At 43.2% G+C, this 23,286-nt stretch overlaps 1 protein-coding gene across 1 annotated transcript; it reads left to right on the forward strand.

Moving 5' to 3' along the window:
- The first annotated feature begins 290 nt into the window (after positions 1-290).
- pik3ca (phosphatidylinositol-4,5-bisphosphate 3-kinase, catalytic subunit alpha) lies at positions 291-22,627 on the forward strand. The gene is made up of 26 exons (XM_015971070.3): positions 291-515; positions 844-939; positions 4,261-4,354; positions 4,451-4,619; positions 6,239-6,365; positions 6,448-6,657; positions 6,765-6,859; positions 6,975-7,130; positions 8,355-8,600; positions 8,937-9,022; positions 9,928-10,033; positions 13,399-13,551; positions 13,632-13,766; positions 14,607-14,731; positions 14,845-14,926; positions 15,215-15,379; positions 17,320-17,423; positions 17,511-17,682; positions 18,346-18,452; positions 18,822-18,943; positions 19,081-19,159; positions 19,232-19,402; positions 19,519-19,636; positions 19,751-19,902; positions 22,035-22,197; positions 22,289-22,627. The coding sequence occupies exons 3-26, from the start codon at positions 4,299-4,301 to the stop codon at positions 22,394-22,396; spliced, it is 3,207 nt and encodes a 1,068-aa protein (XP_015826556.1). The 5' UTR covers positions 291-515; positions 844-939; positions 4,261-4,298; the 3' UTR covers positions 22,397-22,627.
- The last annotated feature ends 659 nt before the right edge of the window (positions 22,628-23,286 follow it).

The following is a 23,286-nucleotide window of genomic DNA, read 5'->3' on the forward strand; positions in this document are numbered from 1 at the left end:
GACCTTGAAATCAGCCTGAAATGCCCCCAAAATGCGGGAATGTGCGTGTGTGTAAAGTGTATGGGATTGTGATATAGAAAACGTGCAGGAGTCCGCTGTCATTCAGTGTTTGTGCGTTTTAAAGGAAAGGGAGGGGCCCGGCTCGGCCCGGCCCGGGCCCCCAGCTCAGCAGACATCGTGGCTGCGTTTGTCGCAGTGACACAACTTGTCCTCCCGTCGACCACCACTTCCCCAGGTGGAGTCCTTCGGACGGGACATGCAAATCTGTCCCTAGTCTCTGTGACGGTAAACCTCACCGTCGGCCACCGCGGGAGGGTTTCCCCCGTCCGCTGCTGTGACGGGGATCTGGCGCAGAACTGACAGACAGATAACGGCTTCTCCCCGGCCGGCGCCGGGAGCCTCCGACCGGCCGCTGGGAACCGGGAGGGACTGGCTAGCGGGAAGCTAACTACCGTTAGCCCAGGATATCCTTTCACCCTAGCGTCCTCTTGACAGTTTTGACATCAAGGCAGAAGGTATGTAACGGAACTAAATTTGTTTTACTTCTAACGTTTTCTCGACGCACTCTTTTTTTTTAAATGGTGTATTCCCAGGGAGGACAGACCTAGCATTAGCATTTAGCCTACAAACCGGTGGATATTATCCCCAGTATGCGTTTTTAAAATGACACAGGTTGCTTAGTAAAAGTGCTGACAGAATTGACCATTAACTTATTTTTTTTTTGTAATTATTTAAATGGTATTTTATGTGTTAGTCCTCCGTCATTCCCGAACACCCATCTTTGTCTAGCTAGCCACATGAATCACATATGCTCTCCTAGCTGAGATGGTGTTTTGGTTTCAGTCCTCCCAACAAACGTTTAAGCGACGGCGTGAAGATGGATTGAAAGATGAAGGGTGGAACTTTCCCATCATCCCACTAGGAGGGCGTCTCTCAAAGGTATGCCTCGTTCACAGCACCTCTGGTTGTACACTGACGTCTTTCTGTTACCTTTATAGGAGCTAATTTTGTTGCTCGATCTCTAGTGTGTCACAAATGTTTCGCCTGAATTCCTTTGGTGGTACAAGTGGCCAAACCCGCAGTTAACCACAGATAAATAAAAGTTTCAGACACTTAGTATAAGTTTAATCCTGCAGCCTGCCCAAAGACAGAGCTGTTTTGTAGTTTTGTGTCAACATTCAAAGCAAGTCTTTGGCCAATGTTTCCCCACATCCTGTGTTTTCAGGAAGCTTCCTCTTTTGTCCTTCGCTGCATCCTGATCAGGATCGCAGAACTACCCTGTGGTGTTTTTTGTACTAGTTTAAGATTTTTTTAAGCCTTTTTCCCCATTTGTTATTTTGTTTATTTTCTCTCAATGTGTCTTCTGCGAACTGTGGCACATTTCCACGCCTGTCCAGATACTGCTTTCTTTTTCACTTGTCATGTTTTACACTAAAATCTATATTGCAATATAATTTGAAAAATGTGCGGTAACGGTATATATTGCGATATATGATTTTCTTTTTTTCTCGACCGGAAAAGGGTGGCTTGCCACCTCCGGGTCGGGGGAGAGGTCCTACCTCAAGTGGAGGAGTTCAAGTATCTCGGGGTCTTGTTCACGAGTGAGGGTAGGAGGGATTGGGAGATCGACAGGCGGATTGGTTCGGCGTCTGCAGTGATGCGGACGCTGAGCCGATCTGTCGTGGGGAAGAGGGAGCTGAGCCAGAAAGCCAGGCTCTCGATTTACCGGTCGATCTACGTCCCAATCCTCACCTATGGTCATGAGCTTTGGGTAATGACCGAAAGAACGAGATCGCGGATACAAGCGGCCGAAATGAGTTTCCTCCGTAGGGTGGCCGGGCTCAGCCTTAGAGATAGGGTGAGGAGCTCGGACATTCGGGAGGGACTCGGAGTAGAACCGCTGCTCCTCCGGATCGAAAGGAGCTAGTTGAGGTGGTTTGGGCATCTGGTCAGGATGCCTCCTGGACGCCTCCCCGGGGAGGTGTTTCGGGCATGTCCTGCCGGCAGAAGGCCCCCGGGTCGACCCAGGACACGTTGGAGAGGTTACATCTCCAATCTGGTCCGGGAACGCCTTGGGGTCCTGCCGGAGGAGCTGGTGGACAAGGCCGGGGAGAGGACGGCCTGGAGCTCCCTAGTTGGGATGCTGCCCCCGCGACCCGGACCCGGATAAGCGGAGGAAGACGACGACGACGACGATTTTCTTTTTTATACATGTCAAAAACAACTGTTTCTAAACATACTCTCATACCAGATACATTGCTGCAGCAGAATAAACACACTTCAAAAAGTATAAAATGCCAAATGACTTGGAGATGAGTTTTCTTCCACAAGCGCTCAGTTTTTCGGCATTGGTGCATTAGGCTGCGAAGGCTGTCATTAAACCAGGGAGAAGGGTTCACTGCAGGAACTGATCTGGTTCTGACAAGACAGATGTTGTCCCGAATGGACACTGAGAAGTTAAGGAATCTGGGTCGTTATCAGAAGAACAGGGTGGATCAGAAGCAGCAGAAAAATTGCTAGCTGTGCTCTCATTAAGAAAACGAGAACTAACCATACGGCGAGCAGGAGGTGGGGACGCAGAAACTGACAAGTTAAAGAAAATGCAATGGTGATCTGAAATATAAACGTCCTCAGGACAAACACTGTCAGCATTTAGACTCAGGGTAAAACAAAGGTCTAGAGTGTGCCCCCTGGTGTGTGTGGGGCCAGAAACATGCTGGGTAAAGCTGAAGGAGTCCATAAGGCTGGAGAAATTCATGGCAAAGTGATCAGAGGGATCATCAACGTGGAGGATAGAAAGTCACTTAACTAGGTTTTTAGGTTACCAATTCTAGTTTTCTCTCTAGCACTAAATATGTAAAACGTACATCTTTTACCAGAGTATCTCTGATAGTCTATCCCACTTTGTAAGTGACTGTCTGGACAGTATATTTTGTACAAAGTTTCAACTGAACTTGAGTTGTTTAATTGTATATTATTAGAGCTATTTATTCTTTCTTATTATTTACAATATTGTTAATGTGTTCCTGGGTTAATTTTAGGGCTGCACAATATATCGTAAATATATCGTTATTGTGATATCAGCATGCACAATACTCGTATCTCGAAGAACAGATAAATATCGCAATGAATGGTCAGCTCAAATGTTTGCTACACGTAATGCATTCTGTCAATGAAACGGAAGCATTATGTTTTTTTAACGAATCAAATAAAGCTCTTCACCCATTTGGCCAATTGGGTGGGTTCTCATAGGTAAGATCCCCCCCCCCCCCCCCCCCCCCCCAAGGTGCATGGCACTTGATTTTGATGGTTAGCAAACACCTGAGTTAGCTTTGTTCTGCTCTTTCTGCTGATTCTACTTTTCCGGGGATCCACTGATTGCCTTTTCGTTTTCCTTTCCTCACATCTTTTGCTTTTCTCATTTTTATGATTTTTTAAATTTCTTTGTTTTTGATTATTTTTGTTCTTGACTTAAGTTTTTATTTATCGCAAGTAATATTGTCATCGCAATATTAATAATTGTTACCGAAAATCGCAAGTTTTCCTAATATCGTGCAGCCCTAGTTAATTTATATTATTGGGTCATCTTTGTTGATTACTAATGATTAAATCTTGTTTTTGTTTGCTTTTTGTAGAAAAACTGTGTGCCCATTCTCTAAAACTAAAGAGAATGGTCTCAGACCGGCATACACTGGAGAGGGTCTATGATTTTTTTAACTGAGCAAGAAAGGAAATGAATTATAAAATGCAACTTTCTAGTTTCGCGCATTGGACTTTTTTTTTCTTGCTTGTATAAAAGTGTCACCAACATGCAGCTGTGGTATCTTTTTATTTTGAATGATTGGTTTGACAAACTGGAATTGCCATAACATATGTCTCTAATAAATAATATTGCAAATAGGAGCTGACATTGAACACTTCAAAACCAAACACGTCATCACTGAGGCACGTTTGCATATTTGTAACTTCGTCATGTGACAAAGGGACTTCCTACAACTACGGGAAGGACTTTACTGTAATAAGTCTGGGCAGACATGAAAGCTCAACATCTCTTCTTTCAAAAAACATTTGAGTTTTTCTGATGTAACAAACTCTTGCAGAGTTATGGTGATGCGAAGGGAGCGTGCAGAAATGTGTCTGTTACAAGACATTTGGTGACAGAGGGTTAAGCAGTGCTTCCAGCCTGTGCGCATCATACATAAGCAAGTCTAAACTTGTATTTCGGTGCTGCTAATAACTTTTTCGTGTTGTGCTCTGCAGCCTAATTGTGTAACTAAGTTGAGAGACTTGAGAGGAAGATGCCTCCGAGGCCATCCTCAGGGGAGCTATGGGGAATCCACTTGATGCCTCCAAGGTTTGACTCCCTTGACACCATTATATGTGTTTATACTTAAATATGGTGTGGAGATGGAAATTAAATACTGAACACATTGATGCTTGGTGTGTACAGGATCTTGGTGGACTGCCTGCTGCCCAATGGGATGATTCTCACCCTAGAGTGTCTTCGAGAGGCCGCACTCAATACCATCAAACATGAGCTGTTTAAGGAGGTCAGAAAGTATCCTCTCCATCACCTCCTACAGGAGGAGACATCGTACATCTTTGTCAGTGTTACACAGGTAGGAATGTCTCCAGATGAGCAAAGATGAGTCTGTTGGTTCTTTCTGATCCAGTTTAACAACCTTAGCTGTGTTTCCACCTTACAAGCTCCAGAACATTTCTGGGATGGTAAAGGTGACGGGGAAAATATGTTGGCGCAGTCCTCTCAGCCATTGTGTCTCCATACAAAATTGTCCCTTTGCTAAGACGTCAGCATATTGTGGCGATTTTGGTAGATTGTGTCACTGAAAGTGCCAAAAGCCGTAGACATTAATAACATTAAAGATAATTTACGCTGATCAAAGGACGGGGTGAGCGGCTGTTTGATTTATAAAGCAGTTCCCAGAAGAAATGTCATTTTCTTACGTACTCTGTCGGAGACCACAAAGAGGTGTAAATTATGGCACCTTGGAGGGAGTTCTGGCACATTTTGGCATTGGGAGTTTAGAGATTGAAAAGCTCTGTCAACATGGCTTATTTCATTATCCTTCTGTTCCACTTCACCAACAACTCTTTCTTTTTTGAAAAGGCCAGTTGTTTGGCGACATCATTCCATATTGTTTCCAACTGATCAGCATGAGTTAACCACAAGTCTCGCCCAGCAACTCTACTGGTCCATTTTCTGAACATACACAAGCTCAGATATTCAGTTGGTTGCTGAAATTGCTCAGACAGTGGTCTTTTTCAGGGTATCCGCGGGTCCTTAAAAAGTCTTACATTTGCTTTTCCAAATTTAAGGCCTTAAAAATCCTTAAAAATGACAAATAATCCTTAAATACAGTTTCCAAAGGTCTTAAATTACCAAAGACCCAATAAACAAGATTATTTTATTTCAATTTTCATGAATTTCTAGTTAGTGTTCAGCATTTTTTGTGTATGATATTGGCATAAGCGGAACCGTACACATTCAGTTGGTATTGAAAGGGGGCTTTTTTAGATGAGCACATTAGCTGGTTAAGCTAGTGGGAGATTGCACCATGGGGATGTGGAACTTTTATGGTAACTGGATGGCTAATCCCACATTTGCAATAGCTGGAAATTATAGTTTAAATTTAATTTTAAAAAGTAGCTTAAATTTGGTCAAATTGGCCTTAAAAAAGGTCTTAAAAAGTCTTAAATTTGGCTCCCTTAAACCTGCAGATACCCTGCTTTTTGAGCCGGCCTGGCGAAATGGAGACACACGCACACGGTAAAGGTTCGGTAAAATTACCAGAAGTTTTGATTGTGGAAACGGGCCTACGGCCATCTTTCTTTTTTGTGGTTCAGGCCATGCAATAACGGTTTCTCAGTGCAACAAGCAAAACGCATGTGCAGATCAATGCCTTACTTGGGGAGATCTTGATTTACCACAATGAAATTTCAGCCTTTTGAAACAAATCACAGTGTGCTTTGTCAAAAACTCACATGTCAAGTCGTCAAAAGTCAAGTCAAAGTCATTTATTGTCATTTCTACCACATGTGCAAGACATACAGAGAAACGAAATTGAGTCAACGAAAGCATCAATCCAGCCTGCTGACGCTGAAGATTTGAACGATCAGTCTGTCCTTCTTCTCACTCTGACTCTGCCCTCCTCACAGCTCTCATCACAAGTGCCTAAAAACAAAATTTCTACCTTTTTTTTCCCCCCTGATACATCAGGAAGCAGAGCGGGAAGAGTTCTACGATGAGACCCGAAGGCTGTGTGATCTTCGACTCTTCCAGCCGTTCCTCAAAGTCATTGAACCAGTTGGCAACAGAGAGGAAAAGATCCTAAACCGAGAAATTGGTGAGCGGTTCTTCTTGTTGATGAGCCATCTAATGGTCCAATACATGCGTAATGCGTAATATATACACTGTCTTTCTTGAAGGTTTTGCCATTGGTATGCCTGTGTGTGAATTTGACCTGGTGAAGGACCCAGAGGTTCAGGACTTCAGGAGGAACATCTTGAATGTGTGTAAAGATTCAGTGGAGCTGAGAGATTCCAGTGGGCCTCACAGCAGGGCACTCTATGTTTACCCCCCCAACGTAGAGTCCACGCAGGAGCTTCCTAAACACATTTATAGCAAACTTGACAAAGGTGCGAAAGGTTTATCTCCAACTATTAAATTATTACTCTGTCTTGATGAAAATACTTATCTCAGTTACTCTTTTCTTAGGCTTTTCTAAGTCTTGTCTGTGTTTTAGGCCAGATCATCGTTGTAATATGGGTGATCGTTTCCCCTAACAACGACAAACAAAAGTATACGCTGAAGATCAACCACGACTGTGTGCCTGAACAGGTGGGATCAGTCGACATTCATTGTGACATTTGATGGAAGAAAGCACATCTTCCCAAAGTGCCATTCAGTGCACCAAGCACTAATGTCAGCTGTTTGAATTAATCATGCCCTGAAGGTGATTGCAGAGGCCATTCGCAAGAAGACACGCAGCATGCTGCTGTCCCCCGAACAGCTGAAGATGTGTGTTCAGGAATATCAGGGGAAATACATCCTGAAAGTTTGTGGTTGTGATGAATATCTGCTGGAAAAGTACCCTATTAGCCAGTATAAGGTAAGAGACGGCTCACCGGTTTAGACCCAAGCGCTTCACACATTGGGTTTTAAACTATAGAAGGGTGTTGAATAGGGCTGAACAATATATCGTAAATATATCGTTATCATGATATCCACATGCACAAAATGCACATCACAAAGAACAGATAAATATCGCACTGACTGGTCAGCGCAAATGTTTGCTACACAATTCTGTCTATCAAACGGAAGCATTATGATTTTTTAACAAATCAAATAGAGCTCTTCAGCCATTTGGCCGATTGGGTGGGCTCTAATAGGTTAGATGCCCCGCCCCCGAGGGGGACAGCACTTAATTTTGATGGTTAGCAAACACCTGAGTTAGCTTTGCTCTGCTGCTGGATCCACTGATCCTTTTTTGTTCATTTTGTTTTTCCCTTTCCTCACATCTTTTGCTTTTTTTTTTCATTTTTATGATTTTTTTATTACTCTGTTTTTGATTATTTTTGTTCCTTAAAGGGACGTTATGGAAGTTTGACAGCCAAAACATGTATAGAAATAATAAATGTCTTCTTCATACATTCTCCTGCAATGCCCTGGTCCTGTAGAATGAGCCCTGGCATTTTTACTGTGATTGCCTGTTTTTCTGTAAAATCACAGAAAAAGAGAGATGCTCGGGTCGAGCAGGCTGCTTCATGCGCGTTCACGCTCAGACATAGCCCTCCGCACCGTTCTTAAATGGTACAGATACAAGTGACGTCACTGGCGCGGTAGCTCGCCTAGTAAGACGTCGGACTTTCATGCAGAAGACCTGGGTTCAATTCTGGATGTGAACATAGTTTATTTAGTTTCTTTTTTACATTAATGGTATATTTTTTACAGTAAGATGCCCAAATTGCTATGTGAGACTCGCCGAACGGCGTTGAATTCACGGATAAAAAAAGTTGTGGGTTCAACTTTCATTTTGGAACAATTTTTCAAGCAAGGGAAGGGAATGATCTGAGCATGCAGGAGGACTGACCCATCATAAACCTTTGTCGGCTGTGCTGAAGAGAAAGGTACAGAACCAAATTATTTAATTAATTAGCTGCGTGTTCTCCTGTCCTCTGTCCTCCGGGCCACACACACACACACACACACGGAGCTGACTGTCTCAGCTGTTATTTTCGCTAAGGAGTGTGCACGTACACTTTATAACATTATAGGCTATATTTTAGGGATGATGTAATCCAAGTTAATCTGTTTCTCGATGTATATCTTCTAGTACATTCGTAGTTGCATCATGCTAAGCAGGATGCCCAACCTGATGCTTATGGCTAAAGACAGCTTGTACACCCAGTTGCCTACGGACAGCTTCGTCATGCCATCATACTCCAGACGGATCTCCACGGCAACATCATATATGAATGGAGAGGCAGCTTCCAAGTCTCTGTGGACCATCAATGGAACCCTTCGGATACGAATCCTTTGTGCCACTTATGTTAACGTGAATATACGGGACATAGACAAGGTAACGTCAGGGTTGTTCAACACATTTTGACTCTTAATAATCTGAACACTGTTATGTTTGTATGGGTCACACGAGAGTGTTTGTCTTGGAGTCGTATTGGCTGGCTGTTTTTTCAGTTGTGCACAATATCCTATCTTCCTGCTTCCTCACATCCTGTTGAAACAAACAGTCATTGTGGAAGTCCCTCGTGAAAAAGCCCAACCAACGGAAATCAGTTCTGTTACTCGTTGGCTTTCTGGAAAACCTTTTCAAAGCTGACAGAAACGACCGAACTTTCTTCTTGTTATTGTTTGAACTGTCCTAAAATCTCCTTCGTATCTGCTCTCAACCTTTTAGATCTATGTGAGAACAGGAATTTATCATGGAGGTGAACAAATGTGTGACAACGTCAACACGCAGAGAGTCCCCTGCTCTAATCCCAGGTAACTAATCCTCCGTCAGCGATAAAAACTGGACCTCTGCATTTTGATAATATTGTTAACAATAGGGATGAAAATGAAGTATCATCCAATTATAGCTTCTTCTGTTTGTGATTATTATTTCCGGAAATCTACCAAAAACCTTCAGTTGTCCGTCCGCACCATTAATTTACTTTAAGCAGTCCGAGGCAGGGGGGTAACAGTTTAATGCTGGATGGCAACACCAAACAGCTGTATTGTATTCCTGCTTAACCTGTCCCGATTGTCACTTATATTGCTGCTGAAAGAGAGTCACTTTAAATTAACTCATTCGCTGCCAGCGTTTCTCGCCGTTTTTACTGTTTTCTTAAGAGTGGCAGAACGTTGCGCGCTAGGATGATGTCGACGCCAAAACAACCAAAACAAAGCGGAGACTCGCCTCTTACATCAGGAAGAATCTGCGCTTTTCGAGCTTTATCCATTCTTTCGTAATCCGTTGTTGAATTGTGATCGGCAGAAGCTTTTCCGGTTCGCGCCTCACTTTTTTTTACAGCAGAGGCCCAAAATGATCTCCTAACACATGGATTTTCTGCTTCCTGATCACGTGACGTGTGACGTACGCAGATGAAGATCGGCTTCAGAGCTGAGATGTTTGTTCTCACGGTGCGGGGGCTCGTCCGACGCCCACACAGTAAAAAAATGCAAATGACGACTTTAGCCGTCATTGGCGGTGAATGAGTTAAGTCTTGGTCAACGAGTCTCTTCAAAAGGAAAACCACTGCAGAGAGGAGCCACCTGAATGTGTCAGAAGTTTGATAAGCCTAAGAAAACTGCACATCCAAACTTTTTCTAATTTAAAGCCTTGGATTGTGGTACCTGACAGCTTGTCTAAAACAAAAATAATAGCATGTCTATCTTTCTCTCTGCAGGTGGAATGAGTGGCTCACCTATGACATGTACATTCCTGATATCCCTCGAGCTGCCAGACTCTGCCTCTCCGTCTGCTCTGTGAAGGGCCGAAAGGGAGCCAAAGAGGTACAGCAGCACAACGACATACACTTCAGTGGTAGGGTCCACTTTCTACAGGGTTGAAATTCAAAGTGTATGCTTTGACCCAACTAAGACATTCAGGGCACATTTTATCTACATTAGTCTTTAGTGGGTGCTTGAGTGTTGACTATGAAAGTGCTGTAGTGTGTGTGTGTGTGTGTGTGTGTGTGTGTGTAAGCTGTGGTGTCATCTTTGGTTCTGTTTAATTACTAATCAGTTATGGGTGCTGTGCTAGCAGGAAGCATGAACTCAGACAGAACCAGCAGGAGGGAGTTCACCAGTCATGTTGGAATGTTTTCCTGTGCTAAACACGCGTGCAGGAAGTGCTTTTAGGCAAAAGCAAACAAAAACATCTTGTAACACAAACTAAAATAATGTGGATAATGAAAAATAACTAGATCTAAAAGATATTACTCATTTAGCGATTTATTTTCTTCAATATAAAAGGGGTCTTCTCCAAAAACTAAACTCTGTGTGTGTGTGCGTGTGTGTGTGTGTGTGTGTGTGTGTGTGTGTGTGCGCGGGCGCGTGTGTGTGAATGCCAGACATGGATATTGTAACACACACCTAAGGCGAGTCCTGTCTGCTGCCCTGTGAAACTAGGTTGATGTCAGGCTAGCGGACGTTCTTTCACGCCCGTCTGAATTAAAGATAAACAGTTTACTGCATCAGGCTTTTGTTGCACCGCCTGCTATAAATAGGTGCATTTTTTCTGGCTGTCTGGTCGTAGCTGTGTCAGTTGCTTTTTGTCACCTGGTTCTTTCGACACCCCTCTTTTGAAAAAGCGTCTTGAAAATTATAATTTTTTTTTATTGATGAAAACAATTTTTAAAGCTTATTTATTCACTTTAAATTTTATAGTAAGTTAATTTTATTCCATAAAAACAAAAGTAATTTAAAGATTGCTTTAAAAAGAAACCATGTTCTCCAGCAAATATCTTTTATTATTTTTTAAGAATCTTTTTTTTATTTATACATTTTGATGTTTAGGTTACTTGTCTGTCAACATAAATGCTTCCCAAGGATTACACATTATATATTAAAGACCAAGTGAACTTATGTTTTCAACGCATTTGCATTGCTTGTGTATATGAATGCCTTGTGAGTCAACCTCTGTGGGGGGAAAAAAGCTCTGGCGCTCCTGTTTCAGGAACTAGAACTGAGCTAAAACAGCAGCATCTGGAGTCTTATTTTCTGATATTCAGACATCTCATCTCTGATTGGCTAACAGCAATGCGACTATCACTGTTTGCTCAGCAACGTTGATGTTTTATCTTCAAAGTAACACAAGCCTGAAGGAGTTCTGCTGTGTTGTAGAGTTGCAAACGCTAATGGCTAGCTTTTATTAGCCGAGACGTGTTCTGTTCTCTCCTGGATGCTAAACCAACAACAGCCTCCCCCTTCGCGAGCCCAGACGTGACGAAGATCTGTCAGGCTTTTCTAGTCCGAGAGTTTCACCGTCTATTCTCTATGCAAGAAATCGGAATCGAAGACTTTTTTCATGTTAAACTCAGAGTGACTGATATTTTCCAAAATAAGAAGAACAAAACAGTTTCTCAGTGAAATTGGTCTTTAAAGGTGCATTATGGAAGTTTGACAGCCAAAACATGTATAGAAATAATAAATGCCTTCTTCATACATTCTCCTGCAGTGCCCTGGTCCTGTAGAATGAGCCCTGGCATTTTTACTGCGATTGCCCGTTTTTCTGTAAAATCACAGAAAAAGAGAGATGCTCGGGTCGAGCAGGCTGCTTGATGCACGTTCACGCTCAGGCATCGCCCGTAGCATTTGCTATCTGTGGCCTTAGCAGCAGAGAGAGAGGCAGTGCCACCTTTTCGCTGTTCCTAATGCCTAGTGACAAACCTAGCTACATTTCTGAGGACCCTTAGCTACTTTCTTCTAGATATTTCCTACATTTCTGAGGATCACCGTCAGGGTTCAGTCTGTGATATATTCTTTGTTTCTCTTCAGCAGGGCTCTCCAACCTTTTTGGGCCCGTGAGCTACTTTTACAAACTGAAAGTACAGAAGAGCTACGGCTATCTGATTTATTCACATTAATACATTCCATGTGTGAATATGCTTACTATTGTAACATGCATTGTATTCACAAGTTGATTTCTCTGTATTTTAAAACATCAATATTATTAAAAAAAAAAAGAAAATTGTGACAATCTGAAAATCAAACTAAAGAAACATTTTGTTTATTAATCAATCCGATACTTTCAGATAATGGAATACAAATCTACTTTGTGTGAATGATTTGACATTTTTTATGATTGGATCAGTAACATAGCTTTTTGAGCACATTTAAATGAACAAATACTTCCCAAAACTATAGAATGCTTTTTAAAGAAGATCTGGTGTTCTTTAGGTGGCCTTTAATGCAAAACCTTTCAAGTAAGCTAAAGGTATTTTAAATCAAATACAAGCTAAATGCTAAATAGTTTGAATTATAAAACAGAAATAACATTACTTCCAGCTTTCCTGATTTCTAGAAATTTTTATGGGGTTCTTTTGGCTCATGAATGTTAAGTTTTGCTTCTTTAGTAAATAACTGCAGGTAAAATGATGTTTTGCTGCGTTTATTGTAGACAATGTTAAAATGAGGCTGGAGGTTTATTCTTTTTCTCTGGATCAGCTGATCTGTGTGTGTGTGTGTGTGTGTGTGTGTGTGTGTGTGTGTGTGTGTGTGTGTGTGTGTGTTGTGTGTGTGTTGTGTGTTGTGTGTGTGTGTGTGTGTGTGTGTGTGTGAGAGAGAGAGAAATCGTGTTTTCTGGTTTTCAGTTTGCGTTAACGAGCTGCTACCGCAGACAGGGCTTTACTGTCGCGCAGATTATTTTACTGAGGATGTTTTTCTGAAACCAGGTCTGTATGACCGACGTCACCCCGTCTCCTTTAGGAGAGTGTCTTTATCCGCCTGCAGCCGCTGAGGTACAGACAGGGATCTGTGTTGCAACCTGAGCAATTAATCTGCGAACTTCCAGTAAAACACGTTTGCTGAAAGATTTGCACAATAATCAGATTTTTATTTTACTTCCACAAAAGGCCAATTGTATGATTAGATATTACAGACAACGGGGACGGCCTGCCATCAAATTGAAAAGTCTTCCCTCATTGATTAAAGTCAGGCAGGATGGCTCGCTGGCTGCCTCCTGGCGAGCGGCGTGTTGGAGACCCCTGCTCTTCAACTAAATAGTTCTGGAAAATACTTGATTAAAATCTTTTGTTTAACTGAAATGATCTCCTCACATCTTAAAACAAACAAGGAAAACATGCAGCAGGTATTTCTACTTTTTGCCTGAAGTACCAGAGAGCCATCATAATTTAGCTTTTGTTTCTGTTTCCCAGGAGCACTGTCCACTAGCCTGGGGCAACATCAACCTTTTCGACTACACTCACACTCTGGTAGCAAGCAAGATGGCTCTGAACCTCTGGCCTGTTCCTCATGGCCTTGAAGACCTTCTCAACCCCATCGGAGTCACGGGTTCAAACCCCAATAAGGTACTTGGCATTACCCCCCCCCCCCCCCAAAAAAATCAGTAGGCAGATGATTTTCATGTGAGTTCTTCGTGTTTGTGTAGGAAACGCCGTGTCTGGAACTGGAATTCGACCACTTCAGCAGTCCTGTCAAATACCCAGACATGAATGCTGTGGAGGATCATGCAAACTGGACCATCTCAAGGGAGCTGGGTTTTAACTACAACCTGTCCGGACAGGTAACCCGTCTGTCATGAGAACTCCTAATTCTGCTGTGTTGTGCAGAAACTCTACTTTCATACAGTTTTACTCTAGACAGAGTTTTTTATTGTCAGAGGTTTTAGCATTGATTAGTTCGGACCAAAGCTGCCATAAACTGATGTGACCAGATGCACGGAAGCTTCCTTATCTTCTGAAGACTCATTAAACTCCAACCACACACACACACACACGCACACACTGGTTTTTCTTCAGTCTCCCGTGTGTTTTAGCTGCTGACCAGAGAAGAGGCCGTTATGGTTGGTTTGTGAAGAGCGTTGCTTTAATATAACGCTTCATAACCACTTTCCCACCTTGTAAACCTCCTAAACCATGAAATACTTGTATTTATAAAGTGACGCGTAGCGGATGTTCTGGACAAATATCTGACGATAGAACTTGTTAACTGGGTTTCTGCCAGCTCGTTTCATGACTCGGTAATGCCAGTTTAAGTTACTCCTCTCAGTTATTCATGATGGTGTAGATGATGCTCTGTCTGATCAGATTTCTACATGATGTGTTCATGAGAACCGTGACTCTTGCCGTGTTAATGTGACATGCTGACAATAGCTTACTGTGTGAGAGGATGTGCTGGTAAATGTGAGGAGCGACTGTGTGATTTAACGTATGATTAGATTATTTGTACTCGCCTCGAGCCTAATTAAATGTTAGATTAGCTAAATAAATCAAATTCTGTTACTACTGCTTGTTTTGGCCACAGAGAGAGCGTAGGAGACTATTAGCAGCTGGATAGTGACTGTTCTGGTGTTAGCTCTGGTCAAGTAACAGTGACGTGTCTCAGAGTGTCTGTTGGCTTTCAGAGCAACCGCGTGGCCAGAGATCACGCCCTGACGGAGAGTGACACTGAACAGCTGAGACAGCTGAGCAACAGGGACCCTCTGTCAGAAATCACTGAGCAGGAGAAAGATTTCCTCTGGAGACACCGGTAATTAAATGGACATCACAGTAATTAATCACACCGCTCATACGCCGAAGAGCTAAAGATTATCGCCCGTATGAAAGGACATCAGCGTATTCCTGTTTTTCGTTTCCTGACAGGCATTACTGCATGAACTTTCCAGAGATTCTTCCCAAGATCCTCCTGGCTGTCAAATGGAACTCCCGAGATGAGGTGGCACAGGTAACACACACTCATCGTGTTGAAGGTCGGCATACAGAGCATCTAGAAAAATGTGCTTTTTCAAGAAAAAATAAACGAAACCAAGAATATTCCATTATAGGATTGCCCTATAAATTTTACCTGACCTTCGCAGTATGTGTGCCTCATTTCCCCAGGCTAGCCTGAAAGCACTGCTGTCTACAGCAAAAGTTCTCATTACCGTTACTCAGACATGTTGGTTCTACTGATCGCAGCAGCATTACGCTCTCCTGTAGATTACTAGTGAGTTGTCATTTGTGTGTCTGCCAGATGTATTGTCTATTGAAGGAATGGCCATCTATCCGTCCTGAGCAGGCCATGGAACTGTTGGACTGTAACTATCCAGACCCCATGGTCCGGCACTTTGCTGTGCGCTGCCTTGAGAAGTACTTGACTGATGACAAACTGTCCCAGTACCTCATCCAGCTGGTGCAGGTGGGTTTCACTCAGATGGAAAAGTCTTACATTAAAGAGCAGGTCCACTGATAAACCATTTTTTACTTATTACTTTTAAAATGATCAGTCACTTTGACTTTTTCAAGCAGACTGAAATATATTTTCTACCTCTTATCTCCTGCATTAGCTTCAGGTAGAAAATAGATGCTCAGTCCAGAAAAATCGGACAGATCTACGTCAAACTGTCACTTAATATCTATGGACTCACCCATTCAATTTAATTCAAGTTTATTTTAATAGCACCAAATCACGACAAGAGTCGTCTCAAGGCACTTCACACAGTAAACATTCCAATACAGGTCAGTTCATTAAGCCAATCAGAAAAAAGTTTCCTATATAAGGAACCCAGCCGGTTGCATTTACAGCAATCCTCATACGAAGCAAGCATGCAGCGACAGTGGAGAGGAAAACTCCCTTTTAACGGGAAGAAACCTCCAGAGGATCCTGGCTCAGTATAGAGCTCCGGACGTCACGTGACTCTCAGAGAGTAGACGCCATGTTGGCAGGCAACAAAGGTAAACAAAATGAACGGGATCGGCTTGGATTTTACTCAGTCGGAGTTTACTTCACTCTTTAAAACCGAAGAAATCGTTTTATATTGTTAGAAATTAAATAGACTAAACATGTCCGACCCTTACCGTGCCCCTGGGATACTTTTTAAAAACGCCAGAAGCTGTCGAAGTGGACTTCTTACCGGACCTGGCCGGGGAACGCCTTGGGATTTCCCCAGAGGAGCTGGCCCAAGTGGCTGGGGAGAGGGAAGTCTGGGCCTCTCGACTTGGGCTACTGCCCCCGCAACCCGACTCCGGACAAGCGGATGAAAATGGATGGATGAATGGACAAATAACAGATTTACATATAAGATGTTTAAATAGAGTGCTGTGCTGTTTGAATGTATAAACTGAACGCCAAGAGAAATCACTAGTTTGATTGTTTTCCATGAATAAAATAAATATGTCAGGTAGGAGCGTCTCAGGATCTGTCTGAGATCTGTCTCGGTGAGACAGATAATAGCAATCCAAAGTGCTTTTTATGTGTGATCTGACAATTGATCAACCATTGCTTAAAAATTAAATACAACTTAGCCGGTTAATTGTTGTGATCATAAATCATGCAAACGGCAGCACGCAGAAATCACGAGGCAACGTTTTACGTGATGTTTACTTGTTACTATGAGTAATGAGACAGAAAAAGCCACGCCAAAATAAGTTTAGGAAGCCCACTCAGAATCGTAATGAAAGCATTTAAAATAAATACCATACACAGTTGAGGAAACGTTGGTTTAAGTACCTGATATGAAGCGGTCGCTGCATAAGCGAAAACTACTCTCGGGGTCCCACAGCTTCATTTTAGCCCGTCACTAGTGCGTTTTATTACAATGATCCAACGTTTGCGGCATTCCGGATCTTGGGGAATCCTGTAGATGGCTCATTCCTTATGTCGTCCGCGTCTGTTCTGCATCCTGGGGCACAACAGGAATCTACCATATTTCCCGTTTGACTGAGTTTTCTGACAATATGGCGCCGTTTCGATTTGAACTGTTGCATGCCGGGAGAAGTGACGTCAACTGCCGGAGCTCTATAAGCAGCCATCCACCACGACTCACTGGGGATCGAGAAGACAGAGCAGACACACACACACACACCAAGTAGTGTTTCTATGGTTACATTGGGATTTCTTAGTAAATATTCTATTTGGTGAGAGATGAACTTTATTGTATTTATCCTAGTGAATCTATAATTAAACGTGTAAACTAGTAGTAGCACATTCAATGTCCCGTTCCGATATTGGATTACTTTCAATATCGGAACAGAACATCCCTATAAAAGAGTTCATGTGCCTTTTTGGTGTAGAGGAAACGACTCTAGGAGAAAATACCTCAAAAGGACTGGTTTCAGCTAACTGTGCTTCTTCTGTAGGTGTTAAAATATGAGCAGTACCTGGACAATCCACTGGCTCGCTTCCTCCTCAAGAAGGCCTTAACAAACCAAAGGATAGGACATTTCTTCTTCTGGCATCTCAAGTGAGTCTCCCATTTAGACTGTTTTCATCCCAGACAGCTGAAAATTGTATTGACCCCCCCTGCATGACCCATGCGACCTCTCCACAGGTCAGAAATGCACAATAAAACTGTGAGTCAGAGGTTTGGGCTTCTTTTGGAGTCCTACTGCAGGGCCTGTGGCATGTACCTCAAACACCTGAGCAGACAGGTAGAGGCCATGGAGAAGCTCATCAACCTTACCGACATCCTCAAACAGGAAAAGAAGGATGAGACTCAGAAGGTCAGATGGTGGCAACCAACAGGCTGTTTCCCATGATTAAGGCCTAGTCCACACGTAGCCGGGGTTTTTTGAAAACGAATATCCGCCCCTCCAAAAACTTGCATCCACACCACCGCGTTTTAAAAACAAACTGTCCACACGTACCCGGATAAATACGTTGTTAAGGACATGCCAGACCTGTAGGCGGCAGTACTTCCCCCGTTCTTAACCTCGTCCTTCGTCTGTGGTCTTCCGCAAGGAGCAGTAATTCCTCTTGCAAAAACAAACAAGCAGAAAGCGCTTGGACAACTGATGGATCGGGTAGTGACAGAGTGCAGCTCTGAGGGCATCCATGCTGTCGGCTAGTGTAAACACAGGTCGCACATGTGATGTCAGCATTTTTTGTCGCGGAAAGTGACGTTGCGGACCTTAAAACTCCGGTTTTGTCCGTCCACACGCAGACACCCAAAACGGAGAAAACGCAGATCTTCACTTTGGCCGGAGTTTTTAAAAAGATCCGTTTTCGTGTGAAAAAACTCCGTTTTCGTGTGGATGACAGGCCAAAACGTAGAAAAATATCTACGTTTTGGCAGATCCCCGGCTACGTGTGGACAGGGCCTTAGAGTTTGTCTGGACAGCTGGCCAGTTTAAACCTTAAAGGAAGCGTTATTGTTGTGGTTTAAGGTCCAGATGAGGTTTCTGGTGGAGCAGATGAAGAGACCCGACTACATGGATGCTCTGCAGAACTTCACCTCTCCTCTCAACCCTGCACATCAGCTGGGAAATCTGAGGTCAGAAACCCTGCAGTGTGAAGTAGGGCAGAGAACTAGGAACCAAAAATGGTGTCTCCACATCTTTTAGCTGGTTTCTAATTTATGATGTGCAGCTTGATGTTTTTCTTCATGTTAAGAATTTACACCAAAAAAAAAAACAGAGTCAAAGCTCCATGTGTCACGGGCACTTTTATTTCTAATTTGTTTAATTTTGTCTAATTTTTTTTCTTGACTGGCTCACCTTCAGTCTTTTTGCAAATATACGTCAATATTTATAAAATGTTTCTGTCGTAGCGTGAGGCTGTTTTGTAGGATTTTATGGCATTAATAAACTTTTAGGTGAAAGATTGATAAAATATTTGAAACCTGATTTTTATTCGTGCTCAGGTTGGATGAATGCAGGATCATGTCATCTGCAAAGAGGCCGTTGTGGCTGAACTGGGAGAATCCTGACATCATGTCTGAGTTACTCTTTCAAAACAACGAGATCATCTTCAAAAATGGAGATGGTAATAAATCAACACCTGGACCTGGTTTTTTGTTATTTTAGGGAATTTCAGACCCCAAGTCCGATTTGGGAGGTTAAATCACAGTTTTTTTTTTTCATATCCCTGTATAATTTACTAATAATTTTGTGTTTTTTAAGATTTGCGTCAGGACATGCTGACATTGCAGATCATTAAGATCATGGAGAACATCTGGCAGAATCAGGGACTGGACCTACGGTACAAGCGTCCCTTCTGATGAGGTGTGTATAGATCTGAATCCTTCTGTGTTCACGTGCTTTGTGTCTGCAGGATGTTGCCCTATGGCTGTCTGTCTCTAGGAGACTGTGTCGGTCTCATAGAGGTGGTTCGAAACTCCCACACGATCATGCAGATTCAGTGTAAAGGAGGCCTGAAAGGAGCGCTTCAGTTCAACTCCAACACGCTGCATCAGTGGCTGAAGGACAAAAACAAGGGAGAAATGTAAGGTGTCTCCTGAAAAAGAGAAATGATCCAAATAGTCGTAGCATCCCAATTCAAACAGTGTTACTGCTTCCTGGTGAGTAAACACACCTGTGCACTTCCTCTTGTGGTTGCAGGTATGACATGGCTGTGGATCTGTTCACGAGGTCCTGTGCTGGCTACTGTGTAGCTACATTTATCCTGGGGATAGGAGACAGGCACAACAGCAACATCATGGTCAAAGATGATGGGCAGGTAGCTTCTTACAACATGGCTGGTGACCGTTTTCTGAGAGGTGATGTCATCTCTGCAGGACTCGTCGAGCTAATGCTCTCTTCTCCCACTCTGCTCTGCTCTGCTCTCCTTTAGCTGTTTCATATCGACTTTGGCCATTTCCTGGATCATAAAAAGAAGAAATTTGGCTACAAGAGAGAGAGAGTGCCTTTTGTTCTGACACAAGACTTCCTCATTGTCATCAGCAAGGGATCCCCGGAGTGCACAAAGACCAAAGAGTTTGAGAGGTGCTGCAGCTCGTTTATCATTCCTTCTGCGGCGTTTACGCCATGATGGAGAATTATTATTACGTGCATTATTGAAGCTGCGTCTGAGGCCTGGAAAACTAAAATGGACAAATCATTTAGCTATCCACGATCGATGATGGTCTTTAGTGTTTTTGAGTTTGGTTGCCTCAAGAAGTCAGTTTGAGGAAAAGTAAAAATGCTAAAAGTATGTTGTAATACCACTAAACTGTCCTGGTTGATTTCTAAATTCTAGTATAACTGGCTTTAAAGGTCTTGTTCCCATAGAACCCATGTAATTGATGCTTTGTTAAAAATTACTCGCTCTAAGCTGCACATTTACGCCGAACATGAACATTTCCTTCAGCCTGAGTTTCCTGCATTAGCCGCCGGAAGGAAATGGGCAGGACAAAGATTGGGCCACAGTAGACATTAGTATTCATGGCCCCGCCCACCGTGGCTTGTGGTTGCAGAAATGTGAGAACATGGCGCGTCTCGGCTAGTAGAAGCTAACCGCTATCAACTGTTTACTGCAACTTCAAGCATTATGCCCATCATCACGAACCTCCCACTGTTTTAGGAGAAAATCTGAGTTTACAGGCAAATGTCACCTCTGTTAAACATGAACCCTCTGGAGGCAGGCGTTGCAGATATGCAACGTTAAAACCTACCTACCTGGTTACTCCACATATGTGTTTCATCAGCATTTTTTAACTCAGAAGTACCCCTGAAGGACTTAGTTGTTCGTCCTTTTATCAAAACTTATTTTGAGCCTGAGAGGGTTCCCGTAATTTCCAGACTATAGAGCGCACCAACAAAAAAAAAGGTTTTCTACACACACGCCGCACTCGAATACAAGCCACGGCGCAGCAGCCACATGCAGGTCTCCGGTGCACAGCGCATGTACGGCCACAACATAAGATAATTAGACAGGAAGACGCTACACGGAGGTTTTTCGTTGTTGTTTTAATTCAACAAAACCAATTTTAAACACGGCTGAACGTGCCTGCAAGTTTAGAAAAGAAAACAGCACTGATAGCATTCATATTTCTGGATGGTTATAAAATAAAAACAGAACTGACACGTTATTACCGGTCATTTGCATGTTTAGAAGAACAGAACAGCGCTGACACAGCATTAATAAACCCCGGATGATTAGAAAATAAAAACTGCACACAAAACATGCCTGGTTAGTAAATAAAACACACTTGCCTACCAGAAGAAGTCATTCGCTCTCATCTTCCTCTTGCGCACTAAAGCCATTAAAGTCCTCTTCTTCAGTGTCGGAGTTGAACAGCCTCAGAAGAGCTTCGTCACACACCTTTTCTGTGGCGATGTCGTGTCGCTGTCATCATCCCCGGGTGAAGCTGGCTTGAATGAGTTCTTCCCGCTGCCGTCTCCAGCGCCGAGCCATGGATTCATTCATGCCAAGCTTACGTGCAGCAGCACCGTTTCCCTCCTTTACTGCCAGATCGATGCCTTCAACTTAAATGCGACATCATATGAACTCATACGTGTAGTTACCATGATGAGGGGGTATGGATTTGAAAATAATTCTTCGTGGTGCCGGCTGCTTGCATGTGCTAAATTAAAATGAGCACTTTCTTCGATTTCCACTTTTGACTTCCACCTGTTTCACTTTCTGCTAAAGCGCCCTCTAGTGGCAGGTGAAGGAAAATCTTCAGTGAAGCCGCACCTCATTACTGTATAAGCTGCATGGTTCAAAGCGTGGGAAAAAAGTAGCGGCTTATAGTCCGGAAAATACGGTAATCTGTTCTGTTAATAAAGGCAGTGGAAGAGTCATGCTGCTGTTAGCCAATCAGAAGCGACACGGTTGTATGTCATGAATATTATTGAGTAAGACTCATAATTCTGTTGCCCCCCCCCCCCCCCCCCCCCCCCACACACACACACACACGTACACACACCTCCAACAAACTTCTACTTCCTGAAACAGGAACACCAGAGCCTTTTCCCCCACAAAACGACACAAGGTTTTCATTCGTACTACAGAACTGCATATCTCTTCCTGTTTTTCTGCCTCTTATAATCGCATCACACCGTCTTGCTGTCGTTGGACACGGATCGAACAGATCAGCTTATTTTGACAGCCTACTTTCTCCTCATCGCTCCAGGTTCCAGGAAATGTGCTACAAAGCTTACCTGGCCATCCGACAACACGCCAACCTCTTCATCAACCTGTTCTCCATGATGCTCGGCTCCGGCATGCCCGAACTCCAATCGTTTGATGACATCGCTTACATCCGAAAGACGCTGGCTCTGGAGAAAAGCGAGCAGGTGAGTGGGGTTTTATTTTTTGCGTCTGTCGGTGTAATTTAATAGTTAGAAGAAATGTCTATTCCACCTGTGTTTTGCGTTTGGGCTTCAGGAGGCGTTGGATTATTTTATGAAGCAGATGAACGATGCCCACCATGGAGGATGGACCACTAAGATGGACTGGATTTTCCACACGATTAGGCAGCATGCACTAAACTAATTCCTCAAACACAAGCAAGATCCACCAGTATTTATTATTGCCTGTCTGAGGAAACCCTCACAGCAGCGACACAAGCGCACCAACTATGGAAGTTTGTGCGCTTGATTGACTGTTTTGGAAGCACTTTTTATTTAAACATGTTCCTGTTAATCTGCATTTTCATTGGATTTTTCTTCTTATTATTATTTTGGTCTGTCTTCCGGTGTGAGTTTGGAAATACCCTTGCACTGTCCACGGCTTGTGTCGGGGTCCGGATTAAAACGTTTTCCTCGCGACTCTGAAGAAAGCTCAAACCTGGAGGATGCTTTCGTTTCTGCCCACCAAGTTCTGCTCTCACCAACTCAAATCTTTGCTGCTCTTAAACGAAACACCTTCTGGCTCAAAGGAGCCATGTTTGCCAAGGTGTTAATGTAGCCACAGAGCGAGTTCAGCTCGCTTCCCTTCGGTCGTTATTAGCGCAGCACTTTAGCTCAGAGCCACCATGGCTGAGGAGATGAGGACACATGGGACTGTTCAGATCGTTTCATGTAAATCCTGACTCGAGTGTCTTCCACCAGCGTCGTGAAGCCGCCCTTCACAGATGATTTAGCCCCCGCCACCAAAACTTTACCTGAAAGGAAAAAAATATATATATATATATTTGGATGTTTTAGAGTTTTATGTGTTCAGTCGAAGCTTCACAAATCTTTGAACTTCTCGTGCAGCAGCTCAGCTTTGTTGTTGACGCCCCTTTTTGGAATCATTTATTTGATAAAGAGCTAAACATCTCGTAGTTTACATCATTTATTTAGTTTTCCTCTCTTGCATCACCGCGCTGCTCAAAGTTAAACAGACGTGAAGCGGCCGTGCTTGGTGAGCCAGAAAGCATAAATGAATTAGCATCATTTTTA

Source organism: Nothobranchius furzeri, chromosome 8 (assembly GCF_043380555.1).
Source record: "Nothobranchius furzeri strain GRZ-AD chromosome 8, NfurGRZ-RIMD1, whole genome shotgun sequence".
Lineage (NCBI taxonomy): Eukaryota > Metazoa > Chordata > Actinopteri > Cyprinodontiformes > Nothobranchiidae > Nothobranchius > Nothobranchius furzeri.

Bases quoted from the DNA above. Each gene is read 5' to 3' on its own strand.
- pik3ca (XM_015971070.3), top strand. From the start codon at position 4,299: ATGCCTCCGAGGCCATCCTCAGGGGAGCTATGGGGAATCCACTTGATG. The intron at 6,658-6,764 runs GTGCGAAAGGTT...TCTGTGTTTTAG, and splicing joins TTATAGCAAACTTGACAAAG to GCCAGATCATCGTTGTAATA. The intron at 14,927-15,214 runs GTAACACACACT...TGTGTCTGCCAG, and splicing joins CCCGAGATGAGGTGGCACAG to ATGTATTGTCTATTGAAGGA.